The sequence below is a fragment of the Pelecanus crispus genome, chromosome 1 (assembly GCF_030463565.1).
Source record: "Pelecanus crispus isolate bPelCri1 chromosome 1, bPelCri1.pri, whole genome shotgun sequence".
NCBI lineage: Eukaryota > Metazoa > Chordata > Aves > Pelecaniformes > Pelecanidae > Pelecanus > Pelecanus crispus.
This window is the reverse complement of record NC_134643.1, coordinates 70,375,676-70,392,522: the sequence shown is the minus strand read 5'-3', so window position 1 is coordinate 70,392,522 and position 16,847 is coordinate 70,375,676. Positions and strand designations below refer to the sequence as shown.

The window sequence follows — 16,847 nt, the reverse complement described above, 5'->3', positions numbered from 1 at the left end:
GCTGTACATTGCCATGTTGCATGACTAGGAACTCAGGTATAATGAGAAGGTAGAGAGGTTCCTCTGTGGCTGGTTTTCTTTTACTCAGAAGAATTAGGAGAGAATGGATGCTTAAGTTACTAAGAACAGAACTGAATTTGGAGTAAAATAGAATTAGCTGTGGGACACATGCTTCTGGATTACAAGGGAGACTGCTGAGATAAACGGATCTGATGCTATAGATATTCAGTTAAACAGGCAGGACAACTGAACTGCCCAGCAAGAGGATCAAAGTAGCTACTGTTGCTAGTGCAGGCCAAGCACAAAGGGCTCTGCTCCCATTGCAGTTTTCTCTCTCACTGGAGCCACTTTTAGAGCTGCTCCTCTTTACCCAGTTTGCTATTTTACAAAAAAAAAAAAAAAAAAAATTCCAGGAAATGAGAGGACGTGACTTTGCTGTCACATTTATTTGGATAGCAGCTTCCTGTCTGACCAAATAACATTGAAACCTGAATGCAAATACGATGCAAAGTGTAAGGTTTCTGTCCTTAGGCAATCAGAGTAAAACCATCCAGTGAAAAAAAAAGTCAAAAGAGGTATGAAAAACAAAGCCGCTTTGTGTTCCTGTACTGCGTCTTCCAGAAGAAAGAAAGGTTGCAGTCACTGAGGGTACAGAGACATTCAGTGACGCGAAAGATATCTGCAGTGTGACTTCAGCAAGTCTAGAGACTCTCAAGATACACCCACTGCAGCAGAAAGCTGCCAACATTTCAACACTCACGATTTGCAGCTATGGTATTAGATCAATGACAGACTCAACATCAGTTGCAGTATAATCTCAGCAACACTGATAAGCAGCAAATTCAGACTGGAAAAATATGCCCAAGTGCTAATGATGTGCTATGCTAATAATCCAGGGAAGATGGCACTGTCTGGGAAATACCAATTAAGGCACAATAGTACTATTTGCAGCTGGGCAGCAAGGAAGTTTGGGCTTGCTCGTAAAGCAACACAGGGATATTCTCAGTGCAAGGGTGAAAGGGATTCTCAGTTGAGGGATCCTGCCCACCAGCTGTCACCCAAACATTTTCTTCAGCCTTGACAGAACCACTGAAGAAGAAATTAGCCTGCAAGGATGTTGAAACTGAGTGTCAAAACACCTAGATGTTGTGAGACCCCTCAGGTAAACTGTATGTCCGTGTTGGTCTGAAACTACACAAGTGGACAGGGAAAAGGACTCAGCAGCACTCGCTGCCAGTGATGGCGACGGCACAGACTCACTGCCCTGAAGCAGCAGTTTGCTGTTTGGGGTGTCGGGAACTAGTGCTTCAGCATACACCAGACCACCCCTCCATCCAAACTCAGCTACACATTTTTCAAAGTGGAGGCCAGCTGTTGCCAGAAGTGTCCTGCCTAAAAAGGACTGAGCATTATGGAGGTTCCCAGACACCAGGACTCTGATTGACTTCTCAGTGCAGGGAAAGCTATTGAGGAAGAAGCAGCAAGCCAGGACTCTGGCACCAACCTACAGCCGCTGTCACCTGGGGGCTCTCTGGCACCAACCTACAGCCGCTGTCACCTGGGGGCTCTCTGGCACCAACCTACAGCCGCTGTCACCTGGGGGCTCTCTGGCACCAACCTACAGCCACTGTCACCTGGGGGCTCTCTGGCACCAACCTACAGCCGCTGTCACCTGGGGGCTGGGCATGGGACAAGCAGCCTGCGTGCAGACTAGCTGGAGCTGAGGAGATCCAAGGACATCTCAGATATCCACTGATTTACTTCTCCACTGCCTTATGGGGCAACAATGCCTGACAGTCAAGAAGATATGGATGAATCAACAATATCTAAACTAAACCCAGAACCCATAGAAAATGCTGCAGGGTGTCAGACCAGAACAGAGAGTATGCCGTGGCTCTGGCAGGAGGTCAAACGCTCTTAGCCAAAAAGGGGTAATAGTACCAGTCAGTGTTTTGATTTCCAAGACATGGGCCTTGGGAAACACAAGCTTTATATTCTAGGTCTGTAAATAACCCACATCAAACAGCCATAATAAACAGAACTGTGGCCGTGTAAAGCAAATGCAGTTGAGACTGGCCAGCACCTGAATGGAGGCCTGTTTCTGGAAGTAAGGAAGCAATTTGTGTGAATGAATAAGTTACTTCCCACCTTTTTTTCTATCCAGGCTGAAGCAATAGGCTGATAGGCTCTGGCAGGCTGGATATAAAGTTAAAGCCTCTGCACTTCTGGAAAAATTCCCTGGCTCTTTCTTGCAAGAGGCTGGGAGCCACTGTGAAAATCACATTTTGCCTTTGGAACCTAGATTGAATAAAGTGGTCTTCTCGCTGCCTACCCTGCTATCATACAGTCTTGCTTTGCTGTGTTAAACAGCTGCTTTGCTGCACCTCAGAAGTGGTGCTGAATACAGCCTATAATTTACAAATCAGTTTAAAAAATGTCCAAGATCTTTTGAATTGGTCTGGGGGAGTTAGGTTTCTCAGGTGTCTCCTCTTCCAGGCTCTCAAAGCACCATGCTAATGACTTTCTGGCTGCCAAACGACGAAGTCTGAAACTTGGACTGGTAATTTCATAGCTTCCAGATCCTTTCCTTTCACTAAAAAGACATATCAACAAGCTTTCAGCATAAGCCATGATTATTCTGTGTCATTTATTGGCCTGACTGAACAAGGAACCTGACCACTGAGAACAGGTTCTCAGTTTAAAAGAAGGGAGAGCTGGGGGTGTCGGGGGGGAAACCGTCACTCTTTTCTGCCAGCTGGTTTGTTAATGACAAGCAGCTCTATTAATTCCTGTCCTGCCCTGCCTGGAGATGCCAATACTAATCTTGTTCACCTCTGCAGCTGAGAACTGCCATGATCAATGGGGAAACAGGCTACCTCTCTATGGATGTGAAGGTCCCTGTGGATAAAGGGGTAAGAAATTATCCTTCTTTCCAGGTCACATGAGGGAGGGGATGGGAAATGCATGCTGAAGAACCGCAAAGGATGTGGTTTTAATGCTCAGCATTTGAGTGTGAGGATTTTATTGTTTCACCACATATATAACACATGTGCTAAAGACATAAAATAGAGCATCGTTAGAAGTGCTCTTTATACCTACCAACATTCTGCTCTTACAAAGGCATTGGAAATGCCTCACAGCTCCCTACTTTGTCCAGACACAGCCAAAACCCATGTTGTTCGTTGTTTATAGGGCTGTGAAATGAATTGGAGATCTTCAAGAGTTTAGAATGGGGAAAGACTATGCTGAGCTGACCTAGACAGAAAGAGGGTTGGAGGCTATTTTGCAACTCCCTTTCTCTACCCAAAAACACTCATGAAAACTTTGTCCCTCATTCTCTCTGAATGCGATTTCCTTTATCCAGGTCCAGGATTAAATTTCTATGCAAATATTTACAGACCTTTTATGAACAGTCCTAGTGAAATGGAGACTTTTGAACGTTCCCTACCAGCTCTAATGTAGGGTTATACATCTTCCCTTGGAATCAGTGCAAAATTGTCTTGTACATTTACGTTCACTGGTACTTCTTCATTCAGGTTTATTTAACTCTCCTAAAGATTTTGGCTTTCATCATTTCCTGTTAGGAAGTATTCCAGAGTCCTGCAAGTTACACTGCCCAGAAGCCTTCCATATTTCAGGAAAATTTTCCATCTTTTATAGAGAACATTTTTTTCAGCAATCAGCCTGGCTGAACTGCTCCCATGCTAAGCCACAGCCAGCACCAATTCCAATAAACCGACTGCTCACAGCCACTGCTGAAATGATGCCATTTCCTAATGAAGACACCCCTGTGTTTCCTCTAAATGGTTGTACTGCTAGATCTTGTAACTAAATTGTCTTTCTCTATTCTTGGTGTTTGCAATTATCAGGTACCTGTCAATCACTTTGCCCTCCCTCTCTTGGGCATTGCCAGCATCTGCATTTGAAATACTTGCACGCTTTTCAGTCCAAGCAGTTCAGCAATTATTTTTGTTCCCTTTGTCCATCGTACCATTTCTGGTGCACAAGTACCAGGGCTTCACTGCATTACTTGAGTACTGTTTCCCTGTTGCTCTGTAGAGAGCATCAATTCTCTGCAATAGGATATTTTTGAAGAGGGAGCCCCAAATCTCCTTTCTGCTGTCCCATCAGTTTTTTCTCCCTCCCACAGCTGCGCCGGAACAGCTGCCGTGGTTTCCGTGTTTCTTAGCTATTTTTTCTAGTAGCCATTTTTCCATGTGAATTCCACTCCTTTTTGTCCAGTCTTTCTGATTTTTAGGGCTATTGGGACTCTTTCTCAGTATGCAGAGAAGTGCTGGTTTATTTTGTCTTACAGATCACTGTACATAAGGGCTCCTAAGACAGAGTCTGTCTGTTCCTCTCATTACATCTTTTTCCCTCGATGCCCTGTTGTTTACTGTTTCTTGTTTACAGTACTGCAGCTGGTTCTCAGTCCACATCTTATTTAAGCCCATTTTAACTGACTCTTTAGAATAAAATTTCATGAGAAGCTGTTTCAAGTGCTTTATATAAACCCAGATACATTGCATGTCCTTTATTCCCTTCATCCATTATCTTTGTTATTCTGTCAGAAAAGCAATCAGGGTTTTCCAGCAAGATCTATTCTTTGTAAGTCTAGATTGCTTATTTTGCTAGCTTAACCCCCTTCTCTATCTCTGTGCACCCTCAATAACATTTCTTCTGAGTCACCCAAAGATACGTTTTTTAGTTCAGTATTTTAGGGACATCTTTCTTCTCCCCTACTCAGGGAAAAAAGGTAACAAAAGGTAGATGTGGTAAGAGATATTACCTGTTTTATTCTGCAACTCTGCAAGTGTTATGAAGCATAATAGGAGACTGAAGCTGAGTATGTGACAGTTTTACTATTACCAGAATACACATGGAGCAAGGACCAGAAGTGAAACTTAGCAATTCCCACTTGTACTCTGCTAGCTGATGAAGCAGAGCAGCGTTGAAACAAAGAAAGTGCTGAGAAAGCTGTGAAACAAAGAGAATGAGCCAGTCAGACGGCAGAGAGAAGGACTGAGTGAAGGGGTAGAAATTATTGTCAGCCACGTAAATGTTGATTCCTCAGGCTGATCTTGGGAAGGTATTGAGAGCAGAGTGAGATAGAGAGGGAAAAATAAGGACCAAAGACAAGGGGTGGTTGTTAGAGAGATCTAGTGGCAAAAATGCCTTTGCTTGCAGCTGGGGTACAAAAGGGTTGTGACTGTGAAAGCTAAAGAGTGAGCACACGGGTAGGAGCTGTAGCAAACCACTGATAATGGCATTAGCCAGGACTGGCTGCCTAGTACAGTGACAATACCAAAACTGGAAATACATGTGTTCCCAGACTGCAGGTGCTGGTAGTCAGCCATCCTGTCACTGTGCCAACACGCCCATGTTCTTGTCTTCTCCCTTGCTCTGCGCTATGTAGCAAAGCCCTACCCGATCATCCTCAGCCCCACTTGGCTCAAGGGTGCCTCTGCTTCTCTTCCTTCCCATGGATAAGCTGGATACCTCCACCTGTCTTGGGGAGGGCTGGCCACCCATGCCCTCCCCCTGCCCAAACAGAGGTTTGCCCTCTCTCCCACAAGGCACAAGTGCTGAGTGGCTGCATGTACAGAAGAGGGGCAGGTCAGGGGAACAAAGGATGAGCGGAACAAGCCCTGCAGAAGGAAAGGGTCTCGGAGCAGTGGCACCGCTACGCCATTTTCTACTGCATCCTTTCCCCCAGGGGCAGGCCTACACCTCCAGGTCTCCTTCTTCCCCATGCCCCCCCTGCTCCGCCATCAGATCAGACTGGCAAGGAAAGGGAGGCTTAATACCTCTTGCACCTTCCCCACGGTCACCAAAACACCACCATGCCATGTTCCTTGGGGGTATCACAGCACTTTTGGAGCATCATGGCTCAGCAAAAGACTCACACCTTGTTGCTCAGCAGTACATGATTGCCATGCATGGAGAGAGAGGGGAGGGAAGGGGCTAAGCCGTCTGCCATTTCCTCACCTAACAATAACCCCCATCCCCATCAGCCCATCCGCTGTGTGCACAAACTCGGGACACACTGCGGAGCTGGCGCTGGCTCATCCTTTGTGCCTCACACCGCTTCCACTGCTGCACGGCTTGAGCAGGTTAGAACAGGCATGACTTTCCCTGGGGAACACAGAGTTTTCTGTGTTCACTCCCTGTCTCCCACACACATCCTCTCACCTCGTTTTCAGACTGGGGCTGGGATTTTAAACATATTAGGGTTCATATACTGGCATAAGGGTTGGATAGAAACTTTCCAAAAACTTTTCTCCTTTGGAAAAGAGTTCCACTGAAATCAACACTTTCCTACAGGAAAAGGCCAGTCTGGCAAACAGCTGAAGTTCTGAAGCAGCTTTCAATAATCTGAAATGTCTTCAGTTGAAATGTCAGTCTGAAAAAAATATTTTCATGTGAATCAAAATGGCTTGGATTTGAATCAGCAATTTTTTTTCAATTTGAAAATGTACTTTTTTTTTTTCTGATTTTTTTTTAGCAAAATTGGAATATGTTAATGTTTTGTCCCAGTTTGGCATGAAAGCTAATGTCAGGAATCTCAGCATTTCTCCCCATCAAACATGGGGAAACTTGGCCCTGGCTGCCCACCCACACAGTGGGTAGGTTTGCCATCCTGCCTCTCCTCTGACCCCACCTCTCCTTCCTACCTGCCCCACTGAGCCCCCCCTCCTACTTGGGATGATGATGATGTGCAAAGCCATCAAGGTTGCTCTGTATAGCAAAAGAGCAGCAGGGCCCCATCATGTTGGCTCAGAGGGTGCGAGAGGGAGGGCAGCTTCCCCCCACCCCTTCCTGCAGCCTGTGCAGGAGCCCTACAGCAAAGAAAGGTTTAACTGAAGCCCTAGATGGAAAGACAGAGTGGCTGCCTGGATCCTGAAAGTCACACGTTACTGAATATACTGAATACTGCACATTCATCCCTGTCTCCAGCCAGCCCTAGCAGGGTGTGATGTGCTGGTAATGATCAACTACTTCTGCTTAGCCTTGGGGATGTATATCCCAGGTCTCCATCATCACTATGCCTTGGTCTGTCAGATGGTCTCTCACTTTATTTTCATGCTCTTATTCCAGAAACGAGTTCTCTTCCTCACCAATGATTATTTCTTCACGGATATCAGTGGCACACCCTTCAGGTGAGCAAGGACTCAACATGACACCAATAAGGTGTATCAGAAGTCTGCCATCAAGGACAGTAAATTGGTTCCTTTTCTTCATAAAACTGGCTACGACTCATGAGTAGAGCAGCGTGAATAACTGACTTCTTTGTTCCTATAGCCATTCAAATATTGTTCGGGGTCAACTCAAAAGCAATATTATCTGGAGTTCAGAGTCCAAAAGCTATACCTTAGGTGAAGCGTGTTGTTCCATTTCAGAGAAATGAGACATCTTCAATCTTCAGTTCCACTGCGTATGTTTTATGTTCTGGTGTATGGCTCTAAACAAAACATTATAAACAGAAAATTATGAAACAACACATAATAAATCAAGCAAATTTTTTTGTGTGGTTTTTTCCCAGCTGAACTGGTTTGAAATATGCACGGATTTGAGAAATGTTATAGTTGACCTGAATCTACAACGTTGGCCAAAAAGATTGTCACCAAAAATGCCTCATAGGTCTACAGACAGGTTCCTTAGCCTCTTGTGCTGAAATCGGATCTCACATAATCCTCTTTTGATGATGTTCTTTTCTTTAATAGCTGTGAAGGGAGTTAATGTCTTTAAAGGTTGTAATTGCAGGGAACGCAGTGTCATGTTTAGGAATTACACTTCTCCTTGCTGACAAGCCCTCCTGTTTTCCTTCCTGCCTTCAGCCTAGGTGTCGTGCTGTCCAGGGGACACGGGGAGTACATTCTGCTGGGGAACACTTCAGTGGAAGAAGGTAGGTTAATCTGGAACAGCCATGCTGTCCTAAGGGACAAGATAGTTACTCTGAACTTCACTGCTCCACTCTTCCTTCGCAGCCTGTATCTGCCTGTCTGCTACCTAACCGAATACTCTATGTATTATCCGGTTTCAGGTTTGCACGACCTGCTCCAGCCAGACTTGTCTTTAGCGAATGAATGGTAAGTGGAGGAAATCCTGTCAATGACACAGGACGTTGTCATGAGATTTTGGCAAAGTTCCCAGCAATTTGGCTTGAGTTCACCGCCCTCTGTGGCCTAAGGAAAAAGCGGTGTTGTTCAGGGACTGTACCTGCAAAGACCTGATTGTCTCCAGGCAATTCAGTTCCACCTCTTCCTTTGGGAGATCCCACCAAAGCCTGGCACATCCCTCTGCTAGGAAACATCTCCTGAGACTTATCCTCAGTCTTCTGTGCTCAGACTTATTTTCTTCCTCCTCGTGTTGCTCAGAATTGTGCTACAAAACCTACAGTATGTCAGACCTGTCAGGAAATTTTGTTGCAAGCTTAGCGAGAGATTGAAATGCTTTTTTAAATCCCAGCTTATTTTTGGTTGGCATTCTTCTGAACTGAGCCTAGACGTAATTTCTAGTGAACATGGAGGTGATTTATGACCCCTGTTTCAATAGCAAGCATAATTTATGGTTTTGCTTTGTTTGGATATGAAACAGGGTGAAGCATGGCACTTTCCATTTATTGCTGTGAGGTTTGGGATTTTCATGAACCAAACATTCAGTTACACCCAGGCACATGAACCCAGCCTGTATCAAAGCCAAAATAACTATATTCAAGAAGCCCTGCAGCCCTTCACACCTCTCATTACACTGTCAAGTTTCACAGGCAGCACATTTGAGACACAAGCAGTGACTTCTCCTTCTACTCCTAACTTGGGGTGTCAGCTTACCACACTTTACATATTCATTTCTCTTAGACTTCTCTCATAAATAACTTCTTTCAGCCCCTTTATGAGTTATAATTCTCTCTTATAACCCCTTCCTCTCCGTTGTCCTGACAATGAAGCGGTCAAAATTGGAAGCAGGATTAGAAGACTGGTTTCTTTTATAAGATATTTGTAATATATGCTTCTCCCCAAACTGTGTCCTGAGGCTCCTGCAGCTGTGTCCCTTTGGGACAGCTTGTGTTGCCACCATATCATACTGCAAGCTCATTCCTTGTCTCACATTTTGTTTCTCCATCTCTTGGGTTTATCTGCTCCCAATCCAGTTTTACTCACATTACATGTGACCCTCTGCTTTTCAGGCCTCTCCAACACATTGTTATTGTTTATATCGACACAGGTACACATCTTAATGTATAATACAGATAACTGCCAGAAGTATTTGGGACTGATACGTTGCATTGTGAGCTTATGCTGGAGAACATAACAGCAGCCCTACTAAGCACAGCAGTCAGATTAATTGGTGTTTGATTTATTGGTAGGGTTTGACTTACAGCCACATCATTACATTTTGAGTGGGCATGGCATGCAGCAGTGGCAAAATCTTTGCAGCCCAAGCTTTCTCGCTGGATTTTTGTTTGCAGCTATTATTTTCCAGGAGCATTTGCTTGACTGTGGCTTCTCTTTTCCTTTGCGGGTTTCTTCGTCCCTCCCCACCAGGATTTACTGCATCACCGACATTGATCCGGACCACCGGAAGCTCAGCCAGCTGGAGGCTGTGATCCGTTTCCTCACTGGAGAGGAACCTGACCTGGAATGTAAGTCCCAAGCACCAAAAGGTCTCTGCTGGGGTTTTCCTGTACCCACCACAGGGCAGAGGAGACTGTGACAAACTGATTGATGTCAGACTGAGCTCCTGTGGCACCTGCTTACACAGGCAGGACTGAACTCAAGCCCAGCTTAATTCACATGTGGAAATGAGCTGAGGATCCACTCCCTTGTCTCCATCAGAGGATTTTTTTCCATTTCAAAGCTGTCACATAACTCGGCTTTATTGAAGGTCTCGGCATAGGAAATACTGAAAAGTGAAAGGCTTGAATGGAGCTTGGTGGGGGCTGCACATGATGTTTAAGACAGACTGACCAGGTGGGCTAGAGGGGGTAATGGCAGGAAGAGCCAGGAAAGCTGCTGTGACTACTCTGCTCCCCAGGGCCCCAGCCAGCATCCTCTGAGGGCTGCACAGTGCCATCTAGACAGATGGGTTCTTTCAGAACAAGCATTGTTAATTTTGTTTTCCAAACACAATTGGTAACCAATTTGAGGAAAAAAATAGTTATAGAATTATTATCTTTCCTGCTCCCCCTGCTGCTCATCCCTTGTACCAGGTCCCATTCTCCAGGTGATGTGTAGCCACACAAGCAGCTGATACAGCACCACTATGGAGTGGGATGTCTGTCGAGGGCAGAGGTGGGCAGCTGTACATGGGAACTCCCTACAGCAATTTAGCTGTAGGATGTCCTTCAGCCCACCTCACTCCCCACAGCTTCAGCCCCCTTAGTTGTGCCAAGTACAAGCTTTTGCATGTAATGCTCCACCTGAGAGGCACAAACCTTTGGCACGAAAATAGGAATCTCTTAAAACTAAAACCATATGTAATCCAATAATTGTTCCTCTCTTGCACAGTGTGAGCAGACCCCTTCTGGCAGTCTTTGGAGGAGGCTGAAAAGAGGAGATATATGAGTTGAAGAGGCTAGGGAAGAGGCGGAGGAAAGTTTCAGGAGAGCTCACTATGAGAAACATGCAGACTTGGAAGTACTATGGAGGAAAAGCAAATATCATTTGGACACATCCAAGACATGTGGGGCCTGGGCAGGGAAAGATCTGCTGGTGAGCTCTGGTTTTGAGGTCTGAATGACAGCAAGGATGGAGAAATGGATTCTGACAACTGTGACAAAGAAAGGAGAAAGAAAGTTGGAAGAACTTGGGAGAAAATATTAGGGGAGACCTTGGACCTCAGCCCAGTAAGTGGAGGCAGAAACACTGAAATGGGGCGGGGGGTGGCTCTATCTAGAACAGCACTGAAAGGGGCATATCTGCAATATGATAGCCATCACATTCTCAAAACACAAAATTAATGCAGGCAGGACAATACAGAAATGAAGCAGGTCAAATAAACGGGATCTTAGCATATGCCATTTAGCACATGGCATATTCTAACCTTCCTAAACACCTCTCAGTCCCAGTCCAGGCTTGAGCATCTGGGGGAAACCAGGACAGGACAGCATTTTGTGAGTACAGGAAGGACAGAGGGGTAATAGAGAAGCCAATGAACACAAGGACAGAGTACAAGCCATGAAGAAGTCACTAGGGGCTTTGAAGAAGCTTCTTGAGTGGAATGGGGTGTCTGGTGTCCTATGTAGCACCTAGAAGAAAGGTCGAAGCAAGGATTTGAGGCAATGGTTGTGGACGGCCTGTTTGATCAAGGAGAAGGTCGGAGTGAAGGCCTGATGAATAACTTCATTTGAAAGCCCCTCACTTGCCCACACTTTCAAACCCAAACTTTTTCACTGGGTTTGCAGGGGAACCAGTCTGACGATCTTCACTGTAACATCTGTTCCTGTGCTCTCCACCATCCAAGGTAGTAGGTCCTGTGCTCAGCCCTGCAAGGGGAGGCTTCTTTTTGTGCCATGTTGCTTCACTGCCCTGGGCCAGGCAGATGCTCCATAATAAGGAACTCTCTAAGACATCTAGGGAGGGGCATGTCTTTCTCTCCTGATTCTTGTTCTCTCTTCTTAGGTGACGAGGAGTTGGTCCAGGAAGTGCTGTTTGACGCAGTGGTCACTGCACCCATGGAGGCCTACTGGACAACACTAGCCCTCAATATGTCCATGTAAGTGTATTAGAAATACGAGTAAAACACCACTGAAGACTTATCTCCAGATGCTATGGGCTTATGCAGTGCCTGAAACAGTCACAGATCCTTGCACAGCATATAAGAAACTTTAGAAATACCCCAAAAAGCTGACAGAAATAGTTCAATAGCTTTATAAATAACTAAAAAGGTGTCTCTCAGGAGTGGACTCCAGCAGGTTGGGCCTTCTCAAGGGGAGCCTTTAGTTTGGCGAGTTTGTCTGAATATTACTGGAGCACAGCAGTGATCCAGATGTGTCACTGCAAGAGGTGTTCAGCACCAGTTCTTTGCAGCACCTAGCTCAGATGCGCTGCATTTGCCTCTTCAGTTGATAGAGTTTGATATCTCAGGGCACCTGAGGCCATTTCAAAGCTATTATGAGTTATTTCCCCATGCATCAGTTATCCCTTTTGAACAGCAGCAGCACGGTTTGGCTCAACTTCCCATATGACTGTAGCAGAAATTCCATCCCAGATGGCAAGAAATTTGCTCCCCTTCCAGCAGTGAAGAAAAAGGAGTTTGGTCTTGTCACTGTTGGTGATGGCTTCAGACTGAGCCTCAGGAAGGGAGTGGACAGGCTGGCTTCAGTAAACAACTTTCTCCTTTATTATTTGCAGTGAGGCACCTGTTGGTTGTAGTATCTAGTATGTCACACAGATCTACTTTCAGCAGACAACATGCTGCTTACACAGATGTGTGGCCATGAACTCCTGTGCCTGTTTCAGTTACCCCTATCACTAACAGAGCTCGAACCAGCAGCAATCATGCTAGGACACCTAATTATCAGCACACCTTTAAATGGCTATACCAACAGACTCCTCACTTTAAGGCCACCACACTGCAGTAGGCTCTCCACCATGTAGCTGCCCATCTGTGCCCTTGATACCTCCAGAGAGATGCACCCGAATCAATCTACTGCTTCAGAGTCAGTCCGCTACCCTGTCCATCCTGTGTGTGCCCAAGACAGCCATTCTCTCTCTGCCTCTCCCTCACTTCAGCCTCATGCAGGCAGCATAGAGCAGGGCTAGGAGGGGAAGAGGAGCTTATGGTCTGCTTAGAAGAGAACCAAATGAGCAAATTTCAAAGATGTGAATCTAGGCACAGGTCTAAACCTGCCAGTTGTTAGCCAGTAACAACCTGTTGCCATTAGCAGGTAGAAGCCAGTGTGACTCCTGGTGTAAATGGGTTATATTGCAAATGAACTTGGGACCATGTCTTCAGGTGTGGCTTCTAGTTTGGAAGGCCTCACCCTGGGGAGGGAGACGGCTGTTCTTCTGAGAACCATTTGCTTCTACTTGTGTGTTTCTGTTCCACAGGGAGACTGAGGCAGGTGTTGAGATGGCATTTCTGGGCACTCGGGCTGGACTCATGAGGAGTGCCCTATACGTGGGCTCTGAGAAAATTTCCAACAGGTAAGTCCCTACATTGCATTAAGATGTTTCTCTCAATGTCTCTGAAGAGGCAGCACCAAATCACCACCAGCCTTAGAAACAGATTTGGGGAGACAGAAACAGAAAGGAAAGGAGCAAGACCCTAATGGCATTAGTGCTGATTTACAGAGTCAGGGTACGGATCCTCTGTCTTCCTCTGGTTCTTTTGAGTTTTTCTTAAAATACTGTCCCAAAGTGCATTCATTTCAAAGAAAACGTTCAGTCATTCCCTGACTTCAGTCAGCTAACACAGAAAATGCCCACAGTTACTATATATCCCCAGGACCATTTTGCAGTGCAGAGGCTCTGCACTCCAGTGCCCCGGTGACATTCCAGCCTGGCTAGGTTTGATCTTCTGTCTCAATTTCTCTTCCAGGTTTGTTCTGTTCTGCCTCTTACATTGCCCCCATCGCAGTAGTATCCCAGTGCCTTCAGTGAGGCATTAAGTGATGTGACTGACATCTGTCATATACAATTCATTCTCGTCCTCTCCCTCAAGGCAAAAGTGTGTGTTCAGTGGAGGGTTTTGACATGGAAAGGATATAGTTTGCATTTTTGTTGCGTTTTGAATACGCAGGCTGGTGCATGCTGCTGTAAGAAAGGACAGGTCACAGAGGCACACCAGCAGATGGAACAGAAGGGGACAGTGTCGGTGGTGGCCCTCAGCTTCTTGGCAGCTGTTTCACTGTCTCCAAGTTCCCCAAACATGAGCCATACGTTCAAGGAAGAGAGCTCTGCTGTGCCTGAAAGGTGACACTCTTCATGTTTTTGAGTCAGTCTGGATAAGTCAGTCAGGCTCTGGCAACAAGGAGAAAATGATGTGTGCTGCAGGAGGCCAATACGATGATTCCCTATCCCCCACTGCTCATTAGGAGTGTCATTCAGTGCTTTTAAACAGCCACAGTCACACACTGCAGTGACAGACCCCCACACACCACACGAGAGGCACTTCTGGAATCCCCTGAAAGGAAGGAACAGTATAAATGAGTAGTTATCTTTATGTCAAAATATACGGCAAAACGAGCCTGAAAACCAAGGGGATTTGTCAGCCAAGACGTAGGGACCTCCAGGGAAGCCAATGACCTGATTTTCACGAGGTCTCGCCTGAGCACCCACTGCCTGTCTTGCCATGCCCTCAGGACCCACCCTCTTGCCTCCAGAAGCACCCGTTGCCTCAAGTACTTCAGCCCGTGCATCTCTGGCAGTTCAGTATTTAGACACAGCAGCATGACCTTCGTTTTTTGGGGGTTGTGGGGGGTTTTTGGGTTTGGGGTTTTTTTTTTTTGGTAGGAGACTGTCTAATTCCCATTTCTCACCTGCTCCCCATTCTCCTGCGGTAATTAATGGCCTTCGACGGGCCACACACCAGCTTGCCTTCCCTCGCCCGCCTGCTCACGCCCGCCGCGCCTCGCTTCTCACGCCCGGCCCTGCCCCTTGCTCCTGACGGCGTAGCCTGCCCGGCCCCCCGCGGGGCAGGGGGTGCAAGGGGCCACCTTCCCTCCCGCCCTCCCCACCCACCCACCTACCTACCTACCTACCTACCTACCTACCTACCCCCGGAGGCCGCGGGAAGGCGCCGCAGGCCCCGCCCTGCCGCCGGCAGGACCCTGCCCGCCCGCGGCCTCCCCTCGCCCGCCCCCGGGGCCGACGGCGGCGGCGGCGCCGAGGGCCTCGGCCGGGGCAACAGCGGCACCTGGCGGGCGGCCGGCAGAGGCGCGGCAGCGGCGGCCCCGGTGCGGCGGGGAGCGGGGTGGGGGCGCCGCCGCCGCCGGGCCCCCGGGCGCTGAGGGAAAATGGCGGCGGTTGTGCCGCGGGCGAGCGCGTGGGGTCTGTCCTGACCCGCCCGGCTGCCGGTGGGAGCGCTGAGCCCGTCCCGGGGGGCCGGCCGCTGACCCACACCCGCCGAGGGTGCGAGGCGCGGGGCGGCAGGGGAGCCGCGTCCGCGTTTCGGTAGTGAGGGAGGCCTCACAAACCGCCCCTGAGTCCCCGGGGCGAGGGGTGCCCTGCCAGGACCCTTGCGCTGGCGTGGTTGGGTCACCCGGGGGTCCCCGGGCTCCCTCCGCTGCAGGAGAAGCCCCAGGTGATGAGATGCGGGTGATGTGCCCAGCCCTGGGGTCCCGCTGCGTCTCCCCGAGGAGGGCTGCCGCTCCTCTGCGCCGCGTACCAAGGCTGCCCTGGGTTTTCTCCCGGCAGGAAATTCCTGACACGGAAGGACAAGGAAAGTATCTTCACCATGGACCACTTCCCTCTGTGGTACCGCCGGGCGGCCGAGCATCCCCCCGGGAGCTTCATCTACAGCATTGTTTCAGAAGATGATTCAGGTAACCCCAGCCTGAACACCAGAGCAGAGGAGAGAAGAGAAGGCTTTTCACATCTTGTGTCCTATGCCACGCCAGTCTCTTTATTGCCGCCTCTTGCGTGGTGGGAAGTGCTGAGACCTGGCCTCTGGGCATTATCTTCGCACCGGCATAGAAGCAGAGGGGTTGTGGCCAACGTATGGGAACTGGGCAGAGCAGAAAGACAAAGCTACAAGCTGTGGGGCAGGCAGTCAGGGCTGCGTAACGTCAGGTTGCAGAGGAGATGAAGGATGCATGGAAACACAGGGTCTAGGTAGACCGAAGGATTTAGGGATGCGGCGGGTGGGGGAACACAAGGTACTTGTGGGGCTGGAGGACACGTGAACTGTGGGAAAGGGAAGGTGAAGGTGTCACAGAAGGAATTAGACACGTAGGTGTGACCAGGCCTGGGAGGGAAGATCATCAGGCATACTGGATGATAGTAACAGCTGGGACTGATGAGGGATCCACAAGCACCCGGTCAGGAAGTGTAAGTTTAGAGGGTGTCATTTTTTCCATCACCACTTTCCATGACAGGAAAGGATGTGTTTGTTATGGATAATGGTGGAGGAAAAGGGCAGGAGGCTTTTCCATAGCTTCCTCTTGGCGAGGGTGTCTCATTGGTGCCCTGTGTCCTTCCCATCGTACTACTAACAGTACTATGGCACCTCTTGCCCAGCTAAGGAGCTCAAACACAAGAGGAAAGCAAGGAGTGGCTTTTCAGTGTCTCTTGCTTAGGGTGTTGGTTCCTATGAGTTTGCAGGTCCAGCCAGGACCTCCTCAAACACTGGAAGAGAGCAAAAGAGCCTAGAAAGAAACATTCAAAACAAAATACTCATGTGAGACTCCTACACAGAAGGCAGAAATCCCCTCTGTGTGCCTCCCTGGCCCCTAGCTCTCCATCTCTGTCATGGAGCTCAGCACTCTAGCTGCTAAAGCTTTTTGTGGCACAGTGGTGGGAGGCTGGTGGGTGGCAAAGCAAGTAGCAAAGAGGATAAAACCAGACTGGGAGGCAAGAGATGAACCAGGATGTAAAGGGAGAGGAATGGAAAGAGAAAATACTTGAAACCTTCCACGAAAACCTCTCTCTGCCCAGCACCCTTACATCTCACTTAAAAGGCGAGTGTGGAGAGAGGGGGAGGCATGGAAGGAGAGACCTTTTTAGTCCCCTGCATGCCACGGCATTTTCTCTCTGGAATAGAGCGTGGGTTAGAAAAACAGGCAGTGACACCCTGTGGGGCTTCCTAGAGCAGCCATGACCCTGGCCACAGTAGTCACTGATGGCTGAACATTGGGGTTGTGGCTTGATGTGGCTTTCTTAGAAGTTACGGGTAGTTTTGCATGG

General features: G+C 48.1%; 1 protein-coding gene across 1 annotated transcript in view; it reads left to right on the top strand.

Annotated features, from left to right (window-relative positions):
- CACNA2D4 (calcium voltage-gated channel auxiliary subunit alpha2delta 4) overlaps positions 1-16,847 on the top strand; it is a 144,108-nt gene that overhangs the window by 51,758 nt on the left and 75,503 nt on the right. Inside the window, exons 19-26 of the mRNA XM_075709888.1 lie at positions 2,841-2,912; positions 7,099-7,160; positions 7,839-7,906; positions 8,045-8,090; positions 9,546-9,643; positions 11,622-11,715; positions 13,053-13,148; positions 15,360-15,487. Of these exons, the coding sequence (XP_075566003.1) occupies positions 2,841-2,912; positions 7,099-7,160; positions 7,839-7,906; positions 8,045-8,090; positions 9,546-9,643; positions 11,622-11,715; positions 13,053-13,148; positions 15,360-15,487 (664 nt within the window). The remainder of the gene's footprint in view (positions 1-2,840; positions 2,913-7,098; positions 7,161-7,838; positions 7,907-8,044; positions 8,091-9,545; positions 9,644-11,621; positions 11,716-13,052; positions 13,149-15,359; positions 15,488-16,847) is intronic.